Source organism: Homarus americanus, unplaced genomic scaffold (genome assembly GCF_018991925.1).
Source record: "Homarus americanus isolate GMGI-L3 unplaced genomic scaffold, GMGI_Hamer_2.0 scaffold34360, whole genome shotgun sequence".
Classification (NCBI taxonomy): domain Eukaryota; kingdom Metazoa; phylum Arthropoda; class Malacostraca; order Decapoda; family Nephropidae; genus Homarus; species Homarus americanus.
Genome location: NW_024739403.1, coordinates 2,108,100 through 2,121,041, shown reverse-complemented (window position 1 = coordinate 2,121,041; position 12,942 = coordinate 2,108,100). Strand labels below are relative to the sequence as shown.

General features: G+C 35.4%; 1 protein-coding gene across 5 annotated transcripts in view; it reads right to left on the bottom strand.

Annotated features, from left to right (window-relative positions):
- Positions 1-822: 822 nt before the first annotated feature.
- Positions 823-12,942, bottom strand: part of LOC121874707 (serine/arginine repetitive matrix protein 2-like) — a gene marked incomplete at its 5' end in the record, with an annotated part of 128,066 nt that continues 115,946 nt past the window's right edge. For all 5 annotated transcript variants that reach the window (XM_042378963.1, XM_042378964.1, XM_042378966.1 and 2 more), the window contains 1 exon segment: positions 823-2,568. In XM_042378963.1, the coding sequence (XP_042234897.1) occupies positions 2,323-2,568 (246 nt within the window).

Sequence of the window (12,942 nt, the reverse complement as noted above, 5' to 3'; positions counted from 1 at the left end):
AGGTCGTTCGTTAACCGAAACGATTCGTTAACCGAAACCATTGTTTCAATGGGTTTTTGGGTAATTGGTTCCAGCTCACCGAAAATTTCCTAAATTCAACAAAAATGGTAGAAAGTTCACTTACTTTGAGGTGTGTATGTAGAAGGCTCCTGGATGATGATGATGATGATGGGATTTAGAATGGGGGTGGAGGAGAAGGAAGAAGAGAAGGTATTGGGGTGGAAGAGAAGTCACCCCATGGTGCCATTTCACCCATAAAATTTTAGCTCTCTGGTTTAATTCAAGATTATTTTCTTTAAATCAACGCTGCACTGCATTATATATTGTCAATATATAAAATATATTTCAAAATGACCAATAATTTGCTTGGAAACACAGAAAAAAAGCGTTTAGTTGAAGAGAGTCTCAAGCAAGATGTTACCTCCAGTGAAAACAGAGAGAGACTGACGCCTGTTTGCTGTGTTAAGAGGCTGGATGCCGCCCATTAAACTAGTCACTTTACCTTCAATTTTGTTCAATAATTGTTAAAATGACTAAAAAATTGAATATTAAACTTTTAAAATTATTGAATAGTATAAACTTCTTGATATTTACAAAAATAGTAAGGAATTTAAGCCCTAGAACCGATTAATGTATTGGCGGACTGATACTAAAGCTGGTTGCCCGGTCAGTGCAAGCGAAAACATGTTGAGGTCGGTTCGTAAGAAGTTCGTTAAGCGAATTTTTTTTCGTTAACCGAATTGAAGATCCTTATGGAAGGCAGTTAGTTAATCGAAATTACGTTAACCGAGGTGTTAGTTAAACGAGGGGTCACTGTAATTATTGCATATAAAGCTAAAACCGCCAATTGAACCCCATTGTAAAATTTAGTGGAACTTATACAACAACACCTCTTCACTTGGTTTCATTTAGGATGAATGATATCACAAAACCAAGCAGAGTTGCACACATGAGAATCACTAACCTAACATTACAAATATCTATAAGCTTAATAGTGCCAGAGGGACAATTAACATGCTGGCACCAAATGGGAAATGGTCTGTACATGTCACAAAGTAGCAAAATTACAAAAGAGGCTCTTCATATTTACATGATTATAGTATAACCATTTGCAATAGCAATAAGAGATTTAATATATCCATAAAGGTCAGCATAATATAGGATACAAAATGCATCATTTTATGTACAAACTCCTTAAGCAAAGAGGCCACAGGATTCCATACATGCGTACCTCCTCTTTCTGACTATTACAGCAACAGGAAGAGGAAAGTTCCACACTTTTTCACCTAAATCTGAATTCTAAATTCAGCAGAGCATTCAAGGGATTAGCTTGCAACTGTAAATTTTTTGTAAACAGGTAAAGTGTCATTAATTCAGTGAAGGTTTAATAAATTCAGAATTCAGATGTGTGACCTCGTATATCTCGTTTACCAGGATTGGGACTAGACTCGCGTTGGTTTGACTACTGGAGAGCGGTCATATGTGAAAATCATAAAGGAGAACCAAGATAATTGCAAGGCACAGGCATCACCTCAAGTAACACTTGAGTGGGCAGTTGGGCCCTATCTAGGACTGTGTTACTTTATGTCTGCAGGACTACCATCAACACCAGAATGTCCTTAGTAAGGCTGGCTTGAATAACTCAGGCCACTACTGGAGGTGACTGTTGCCTGGAGGTACCTGGAGGGGGGTGCCAAAAATAGATAAAAAACTTTGACACCTTAGTTACAATATGCAGAAGACACTAAGATTTGGCAGACAAATGCAGGCTAGCATGTGAAAAGGCACGTAGAACAGTTGCCATCGGTGAAAGGAGAGGGGATGGGATGGATGTGAATCTTCCTCAACACCCATGGACACCGACTCTTATAGCCACACAAGCCTTATGCAAAATAAATTTTTCATTTACAACTGAAGGCTGAATGTGTTCACCAGACTACAGACATTAATTTTAGTATACATATTATAATTGAAATGGAAGAGCAGCACAATCGTGTCAGTGTAAAATATTCACCACATTGTATCACACCATATATACATAAAAAAGGTTAAAGCTCTGGACCATATTAAAACTGTTCGAAAGGGAAACAAATTTCCAAGCTTGAGATTATATTATACTTTACACAAATTTATGTACAATTTCTTTTTTTTTTTTAAATCAGCTTCACTTTAAAAAATTTACTATGTAATTTTTATAATGAAATGATGGCAATTATTACCAATAACCTCCCCATTTTATTCCATAAATGACTGCCCCTGACACGAGATTCACTCTTGATAACAATATTTTAGACTGCTTTAAATATGGCTCATCTAGTTGTATTAGAATAACTTTGCTTTCTTCTTAATTTCCGTCTGTTTCCAGTTCTGTAGGCAGTAAAATTCCTCACGGTTCATGCCAAGAGCTTCTGTAAATTCCTCTTCACTGAGGTAGACCTCAAGATGGAGAGGATCAACACCATCAGGTAATGGCTTAATGGTTAGCTCAGCTAGGGAGTAACTAGTACGGGAGAGCTGGGCTAAGATGTCAGACACCATGTATTGGCCGTCTTGTTTCCACCGTCCCTCCTATAGGAGAAAAAAGAAAATGGAAGAATTAAAATTTAATTTCTTGAAATCTAAATTTCCATCATAACCAATTATTGTACTGTACTATTAACTTTCATAGTGTTGAAACTAAGTGATTTGATGTACTGTGAAGTATACAACATGCATTCTAAGCAAGCAAATTGAAAATTTTAATGTAGGATCAAAATATTTAGTTCTTGATGAATATGAACTGAAAGAAAATATTTAGTTACTGAATATTTGTAGGTGAGGAACAAACATTAAATTTTTATTGGTTTCTAACAAAGGCAATGTTCTTGCATTTTCATTCCCAAAAAGAAGTTTCAAGATGCTCACTTACGATCATCTGAGGCATCTACTTCCGCCCAATGCCTGGATCTCAAAAGTTGATCACGAAGATGCCTACTATCATGTGCCTATTGCTCCCAGATACAGAAAGTTTCTAGTGTTCGCAGTGGGGGATGTAAATTATCAATTCACAGTGATGCCATTCGGCCTGACAATTGTGCCAAAAGTGTTTACAAAACTGGCGAACATCCCAGAGAGATCCTTGTGAAGGAGGGCATAAGAACTTTTGCTTATCCGATTGGCTGATAGTGGGGAAACTCTTTTGAAGACTGTCAAAGGGCGACCAACGTACACTAATTGTAAATCAGAACCTAGGATTAAAGATAAACCAGGTCAAATCAAATCTCCTACCATGTCAGAAATTGGATTGGTTAGGTCTCCATTGGAACACCAATCAGCAGTCAGTCAGTCTACTAGAAGCAAAGGTAACAGATGTGATAAACCAAGTACAGTAGAAGCCTTTTGTGTAAAGCAAGACGTTTCATGGCACGATTTGGAAAACTATTGGGAACCAGTGAGCGTGGGAAGAGGAGGGGGAGCGGGAGGCGAGGCGACAGATAGTGTCTGGTGAAGTATAATTTGTTTATTTATTTGAGATTTTTGTTTTTAGCTCATAAAATTCATAGAAATTACCCGGCCAGAATGTAATTTACATTGCTGGAATTCTTATAAGATAGTGATTAATTTGAATATAAACAAGCTAAAATTTGCATTAGACATACAAATTTTAGATCTAATTCAAGAATTATATTAGGGAGAGCAAAACTTTATCTTTTGTGCAAAATATATGACATTTATATTCAAATTATTCCGTCTTGCAAGGATTTCAGCAATGGAAATTATATTATCCTAACTTTAGTCTGAGGTATTATTTATTTTTAAACCTGTAAACCTAGTCCTTTTCCCCAAACAAATCTCAGGAATATGGGGGTAGGGATGGAGGGAGGGGTGACAGTGACATATTTGACAGTTGGCACCTGTGGTGTGAAGTATTTAATTGTTAATTTATGTCCTTTAGATCTGAGTTTTTGTTTTATGCTTATAAAATTTAATAGAAGTGACCGGGGTGAATTTAATTTGCATTGCTGGAATTCTTATAAGAGAGTGATTAATTTGAATGTAAACATAGAAGAGATCACTGAATTGGCTGAGTACCTCCTCAGCTTATCAGACGATGTTCAAAACAAAATGTGATATTCGTAAGGATTTCGTTAACCGAGGCGTTCGTTAACCGAGGGACCACTGTAGTAACATTTACTCTAGACATTGTCACCTGAATGAGCACACATTTAAATGACAAATGCATGCTTCAGATTAGCAGAACACACTAACATGGTCTATTTAAAAACACTGAATTGAAGATGTAGGAACAAAACTATAACTAGATTACCGGTAAGAGCTTATATAGTACTGTAATCTATACTAATTCCATCTTGTGTACTGTAGTAAACATCCTCCTCTTTATGATATCACTACAGTAAACAACAACAAATAGATAATTCAAGACCGTAACTCACCACACATAACAGCTTTTTGTTCTGAAATAAATAACACAATTTATAGCTGATATGAAGTACACTGTATACATTTCAGGATCACAGAGGAATTAATGTACTGTACTTTGGTCCATCTTATAGCTTAATGATGGCTTCAAGAAGTTAAGGACTTGCCCAGTAATTTTAATGTACCTACAATTCATTCCCTAATAATTATCAACAAACTTTAGTATGTACAGTAGTATACATTTATGTAATACTGTATACATTATGTCTTGTGGTAATATTTCTAGTCAAAATGTAATCTGATGTACCTGTACAGTCGGGGTCAAAAGTTTGCTCCCTCCCAAAATGAAGCAGTATCGACCCCAAGTGAGATAAAACAGCACACCCGCACCTGGTAACAGTCAGGGTAAGTATAGTTCGGAGACTCATTCCCGTGATTCAGTTTCACTACGGAGAGCGAACTTTTGTCCGTGACTGTACATTACAGTATATTCCTTTATACTAATATTTTAGGGTAAAAACCAATCTAATTATACTGTTGACATTTTTGTCTCTTGTGAGGTACTGTAATACTGTATGTATAGCTTGTCACTGGACTTAACTTCAATCCATTTTTCATAACTTATAACTAATTTTACATTAACCTTATCATTAATACTGTATGTTAAAAGTAAAAATCCTTACAATGTGATAATGATACAGTATTTAAAATTGAAAACCAAAAAAACAGTGTTCCATACTCAATACTGTATCAGTATTATACTGCAATTGTAGGGGTCAATAGGCAGTAATCAACACAGAATTACAGTTATGTTTGTGAAAAACACATACCCCCTGCTGATGCAAAAATTACCAAACAACTTGAAAAAATAATTATTTCAAGGATACACAAGATAAAAAATTCATTGTTCTGCATACAACACTCCTTTTTTACTTTAGCAAACAAGCTTGGGTAAGTTGGACATATGTAGCTACAATCTAAATGCCCCCTACACATGTAATGGGCTGAATTAAAAATTTGTAATTGAGCCACAATTTTTACAGGATGCAGCAGGCATAAAATTACAGTATGTACGGTATATGCAAATATCTTTAGGACATTGTGAACCAAGATAAAATTTTCATAATACCCTATACAGTAAGTCTTCCTTAAGTCAACTTGGGGCTTGAGGCTGTCCAACTTATCTATAATTCAGACTTAGGCATAACCTCCCCCTGGATGCTTTCAACTAACATTTTGCTGAAAAACCCTTAAAAATATATTAATTAATGTTAACAGTACACATTTGTACTGCAACTACTGTACTTTTATTGTAGCAGATGAATCTTGAGGTGGAGAATGATAGGGGACTGCTTACACTAAAGAGTATTGTACTGTATATATATATTCACACTGATATTTAATTACACTTATATGTAGCATGCACCTAAATCTGGCTGATGTCATAAAAATTACTCCACTATCAGCTCAAACTCTTCACAGATAATGTTCATGGAAACCCCAGCATTGATTCTGTTTTATATCTTCAGTTTCTCTTCAATTGGTAGTGTTGAACACCAGTCCTTGCCTCCCAGTAGTTTTCAATGGTGTTGTTTTGCCTTTACGTACTTACTTAAGTGACCATAATAATAAACCTGGGAAGCACTTAAAACCACCCTAAACCTGAGGTCGTACGACTTATGGGGGTTCCTGACTTACAGAAGTCAGACTTAGAGTGGTTTTACTGTACATCAAATAGTAACTAAAAATTTGCAATGTAAAAGTTTAATGGATACTAGAATCAAGGTTGACCAAAGTACTGGATTGCTTTTGGTCAATACAGTATACATGTTGTATGTAGCATTTAACTAAAACTGCTTTTAGAAGGCAGTTATGATTTGGAAAATTTTTGGTGCATGATACTGTAACAGGATTCAAAAGGAGTTATGAATATTCAAGGAAAAAAAAAAAAGGTTTTGTACGAGAACTGGTTAGCCAGAAACAGTGTAATTTTAAAGTGATGGCGAGACTACAAACACTTGTACTGTATCTAATTATTTGGGTAGTTTATTTACAGGTTTCCAGCATCTTTAATACCCATCTACTCTTAAAATGAAAGATTTGGGATGAGGAAAATTTGGAAAAAATTGAGGTACTGTATCCTTCAAGCCTTGGTGAATAAGAAAAACCAGAGTGAAGAAGATATAGGAAACTGCAAGAAGTGCTCATTCTAAACCTTCAGTTTCAATATAAAAGAAGGAACTTCCAACATGCATACAAATCAAGGCTGAAAACCTTACAGAATAAACTACAAAATATAAAAAACTTAATACAATGACACCTGTACTGTATAGGTGTTGGGAGAATGGATGAAACAAAAAAATGGGGATAGCAGAAATACTTGTGGGTTGTAAAATCTTTCAAAAGACATATCAAAGTACACAGATATGGAAGGAAATGTGCAGGAAAGTGGAGGAGTGACTGCAGACCTAACTTTTATTATCGAATCAACTTTGACGGCAAAGTGCATTAATATTTGTAAATTGTTCAGTCACTGTGGGAGTCTGTGCTTCACTTTGTCACTCACACATGAATTTGGGATGAATGAATTTATTGTTACTTTATTTCTTTTCTAATACAGTACAGTTTCTCCTTGACTTACGACAACCCGGACATACGACAGCCATGGTCGTATAAAATAATTTTCACATTACGTATTTTCGAGTCCCGATGTTAGTGATCGCTCTGTGTACTGAAAATTTTTTTTTTTTGTAATTCTCTTTAAAATGGCTGGCAAGCATAAAAGTGAGAGTTCTCGTGGTGCTGAGAATAAAAAGAGACACCCATTTTAGAATTTCTATGTATTATTTTCGCCTTTTCAACTTACGACCAATTCGACTTAAGACCTGGTCATCGGGACGGAACCCTGTCGTAAGTCGAGGAGAGATTTTATACCGTACTGTACTTTACGTTGTGGCTTAATGAGCTCATTCCAATAGAGTGGGAATGAAATATGATCGAGATAGATACAGAATTAAGTGTTCACATGTAGTTAGCCAGATACTCATGGCAGCACTACTTTAAGTAGCAGCTATTTCTCTCAGTACCAAAAAGGTCACTGTACTGAGTTGCACCCTTCATCCTTTCCATAATATTTGTATCTCAGTGCAAGCAAGTGAGGACTACTTCTCATGTTTCATAATGAGTAGCATTTAAAGAAGCCTGATATGTCTGGGAATACTCGACAAGAGACCAACCCTAGAAGGTGGCTTTGTGTAGAAACTTCGTGAATGCAGAGTTATCGAAGGATACTGGATATCAGGGGAATCTGAAGATGGTGCACATTATTAAACACAAGAATTATAAATATGGCAAAATATGATAGACTGAACTCTGAGGACAATGCGAAAAGAAAAAGGAATGAACCATTTGGTAAAGAACGGATTTTGCTTGAAAGTAATGAAAACTACTGTATTACTGACTATGTGAAGGAAACATGGATCTACTACATATAAGTGTCTTAGAATTAAGGCAACCAAGATATTTTTGAAAATTGATATACAGTATTGCTAAAAGAGGGAAGAGCAGGAGGTCTGAAGAGCCAATATGAGATTTGTTTCACTGACAAGTGATTAGAATAGTTAAGTACTGTACTATGAAAGACACAGAAAAATCTATTATTAACAGATACTGCATAAGATCAGAAGGTAAAGTTGGGAAGTGTCAGTATAAATAAAGTTGGTGGGGATTTATGCAAGTCATTTTCTTATATAACAGGAAAAGCCATACAGACTAGCTTTTGATGTACAGCACAGTGGAGTTCAATGTTGATATACTGTAATCCCTAATTATTACCAAAATGAATTTTCACCCAAAATCAAAAGATGATATCCTAAACAGCTTTTAGCCATTAAAGACTAATGATAAATGGACCATGCTTGTTGCCTGGCCTCTTGTATTATGTGTACCATGACTTTTGGAACTTGACCCTGGAGGCCCTTAGTATTGGTAGCCGACGACTAACCTGACCAATTAGCACCACAAATACTCGCATGCTATGTCCTTGTCCTAATAAAAAAAAAAAAAAAAAAAAAAAAATCAATGAAAGACACTGTATACTATGGCACTGTACTTTTGCCAGCACTAAAGGAAAACATATACAGGGAGTTCTGCTATAACGCGTGTTTTGATAACGCGAATTTGCTCTAACGCGATTTATGAATTCGGAACAATATTTGTATAACGCGAACGCTTGTTTGCTATAACGCGATTTTTGCTTACTATTTCTCCAATTTTGTGGTATTAACTGTGAATATGGTAAAGAAGAATATCTCCAAAAAGCGCTCTGATGATAGAATTCCCGGTGATTATCGTAAAAGAAAGGATATAACACTTGAAGAGAAGCTCAATGTTATCAACCTCAAAATCACCCTTCTCCCCCATCAAGTTACATTCATATTTTTTCAAGGTAAAGTGTTAAATTTACTGTATGATTTCATTATTAGATATGAATGTAACATTTATTTAGACTGTGCTATCCTTTGTGTTAGGCTAAATACTAAATTTTTTCGATTTCGAGTAATCTGCACCTAACCCTATTTTCTCCATAAGCCCTGTTATTTCTATTACGCGATTTTCTATAACACGATATTTTACAAGAACACAATTATCGCGTTATAGCAGAACTACCTGTACCATATAATATGAAGGATTAAATCAAGCAAATTGATTTAAAGAACAGAGAAGGGAGAAGATCTGGGCATGATATATGATACCAAAATGTCGTTCGAGGAACATAGATAACCCACTTGGTAGATCCTACTCTGTCAAGCATATCCTCTGGGCTAGAAATATGGAAACTACAGATAATTGAAAGTTGATACTTTACTGTACCATGATTGGCAAAATGGTGTACAAAATATAAAGTGTGAAGACTGTACTCAAAGCTGTGGTTGGCGAGGAAATACTGTAAGTACAGTCAGTTCTGCTATAACGCGATAGTTGTGTTCTTGTAAAACATCGTGTTATAGAAATTCGCGTAATAGAAATAACGGCTTATGGAGAAAATAGGGTTAGATGCAGATTACTGCTCGAAATCGAAAAAATTTAGTAGTTAGCCTAGCAAAGGTTGAAAAAACTAGCCAATGATTATGTAGCTTCCAGCCAATAATCCTCCAAAAGTGCATTTTTGAGACTCATGTTTCTAAAGACAAAAGATGAGATGGCAGAAACATATACCTAGGCGAGGGTATGACCACTGCCAGAGACAGCTGAATGGCTGTGTGTTCGTATGCTATTTACTGTTTCTTGCTTTAAATGACAAATGTCACTTTTAAATTTACCTTTCCAAAATGATGGTTGTGACAGGAAGTATTTATGGGTAATAAATGGTCAGATTTGTTGCCCAACCACCAATGTGCTGAGGGTCTCCTGGGTCAGGACCCAGATGCGGTGTGCATAAAGCACTGTGTTGCCTAGTGGTAAGGCAACAGGATATAATTGTTACTCTTTACTTATCACTACACAAATGTATAAAATAAATTGTATGGCTATACAGTATTCTATCATGCAAACAGAGCAAATCACATAAAATAAATTGTATGGCTATACAGTACTCTATCATGCAAACAGAGCAAATCACAAGTACAGTACATAGAAAGTTTCTGGTAATATTAAAAATAATTTCATAATTTTATAGATCATGTGCAAAATTTAAAAAAAATATATATAATAATGAGAATGGATAGAGCTGAAAACAATATGATTTTTTCATCAGACTATAAAATAATAAACACAGCAGTTATCCACTTTGCTTCAATCAACTTGCGAGGTTTCTCTTTGTAAACAGTTGTGGTCGGTCGTGTTGATTTTCCTAGACTGTAGTAAGAGTATCCTTACAGGAGAGCAGTAGCATATCTTCTACTCCCCCATACGGATTCTCTCTCCACAGTCTGGTTTACTTTGCAGGTGATGATGCAGTTGCTTCGTGTACCAAGTAATTTTATTACTGCATACTGTACAGTACTTAATATGATAATCAGTGAGATTTAACATTTCAGAAACAGTGACACAGTATGGTACTTGAAAATGTTGACATTAAGGTATATTAAAACTATGGAAGGAAATCTTCAACCAAGTCCTAGAATACAGAATTATAATAAATAATAACAATAAAAATCACAAGCTAAAAAACACAAACCAGTGGTGAGAAAAATTTAATATAATTTATAAAATAAAAAATGTCTAAATTACCTTGTTTCATACAGAGTAGAAAATACAAGGTGAGAAGGTGTCTGAGAACCTAGGATGTCTTCAGTTAGTATGATATAAAATTCTCTGATCTGAGCAAAACAAACCTTTTTAGGTTATTTTTTAAAGGCATTGTCTTATAACTGTACCAGAGTGAAATTCTATTCAAAGCTTTGGTATTTTTATTGACATTACATGCAAAGTTATGGGTTCAACTCAATAGTGGTACAGTTCCTGGTTATTCAATGATGTTTAAAAGTATCTTTAAAATCATGAAAACTGTAAGATAACCACTATCTAACATGACAAAAAAGTCTTGAGTAGGGTGATAAACCTTATGTTAAAGCAAAATGTGGAACAATAGTGAAAGGTATATTGTATATGTATAAGAAATTTGGTTGTATGGCATCTAAAAACCTTGGCAAATTTATGTTATTTATTTTTTACACACACCCACAGAGTGCACTGATTTATGCCATATACTGTAATGGTCTGTAAACTCTTAAAATTGATAGATTAGATCAGATTCAGTGACACTGGGTCTGTTCTTTTTTTGTTTAAACATTTCTATTCTCTGTAATTTCATTCAATTTATCACCAAGTGTTGTATCAAACTACATACATAAACATACAGTACACTGTTTCATTTAAGTTAAATGCTGATGGCTTGTGCTTGTATGTAGTCTTTGGGTTATATCTGCATATCAGTCTGAAAGACTGTGCTATTCATAAAACTAAACAAAATTAACCTTTCTGTAGTGAAATTATGCCAAAAAAAAAATAAAATCTGTTAAAATCTATGTCAACATTTCCTTATCTTGGAAACATGAATAATACTTTTCATTATATAATAAATATGAGCATTTGTTTTGTAGTTTACCAATTTTTATAAGTTGTTGTGAATCATTAAAATTAATGTATGTGGCATTTTATCACCGAGATGTAAGTGGGTGTATGCATATCATAGAAGAATGTGAGCCTGTGTCTATCACAACTTTCTTCTTACTGAATGTAATAGTCATTTGTTTAAAGCTGCCTAGCAAATATGTAACATACTACCTCAGTACCCATCTACACATCCAAGAAATTGTCTTCTGCTGGAGAAAAAAAAAAGAAGAATGTAAATTCTCAAATGTAGGCTCTCGCCAATAACGACTTCCACCATAATGTTTTCGACAATAACGGTAAGTTACAATAGATACCCATTTTCGATAAGAACGTCTGGATTCTCTTGAATAACGGAGATTTTGCGGGAAGCGTCCGAGCGCATCAATGATAGCGTTTGTTTGCTGCCATGTTGTCCACTCCACCCCACTCTCACACACGCTCCGTGGAATACAGCACTGCGCCCAAGTATGAGATTTTCACCTCTATAACCAGTGGTTGCTAGGGTCGGTGATCAATAATGGCTTCTGCATTTTTGCCTGTGGGGGTTAGGGGAGGTGGTGGAGGGAGTGGTTTGCCGTCTGAATGCCCGGGAACTTTTAAAGTGAATGAGAAAAAAGATCCCAAAGCTAAGAGACAAAGCCACAAGAAGCGTGCCTACTCGGTCAAGGATAAAGAACAGATTGTTGAGCTCTTTGAAGGTGGTGCATGGAACATTGATATTGTGAGGAAATTGAACTGTCCTGAGTCTACAGTGCTAAATATTAAGAGGAACTTAGAGGAGACCAAGAAGAGTATTGCGCTGGCTAAGAAATATTTCGGTAGTGATGGAAATGCGAGGCGAGCTATGAATGATAAAAGTGATAGAAACAGGTTGTTAGTGATAACAGAGCATTTGCTTGTGAAATGGTTAGCTTGTAGAATGAAAGACAGTGCAAGTCTTAGCGGCCCTCAGATACAGAACAATCATCATACCAAGCACCTCAAAAACTCCAAGATAAGTGTTATATTACTCACTCTTTATTTTGATGATTGAATAACAATTCTTTTTATTTCTGCGAACAAAAAGTGTTAGGAGAGCTTCTAAGGGGAAAAATTGGGTGAAATTCTTGGGGCAGCGGCACCAATAAACTCTTTTTACATGTATATTAATGTCACACAAATAACGTTTTCGTTAATAATGGCGTTTTTCAGGCACCTATTAAACGTTATTGGCGAGAGCCTACTACACCAAATAAGTGAAAAATAAATAAGAATTAATAAAATAAATATATTGGGGGGGGTCATGAAATTCTGTCATAAATGAGATGAGAACTACCCTGTGAGCAGTGTTGAGTATCAGCACAGTGCTAAAACCCTTGGCCTAGACTCAAAAGTCATGATACAGTATTAGAAGCTGGAACTGATTTT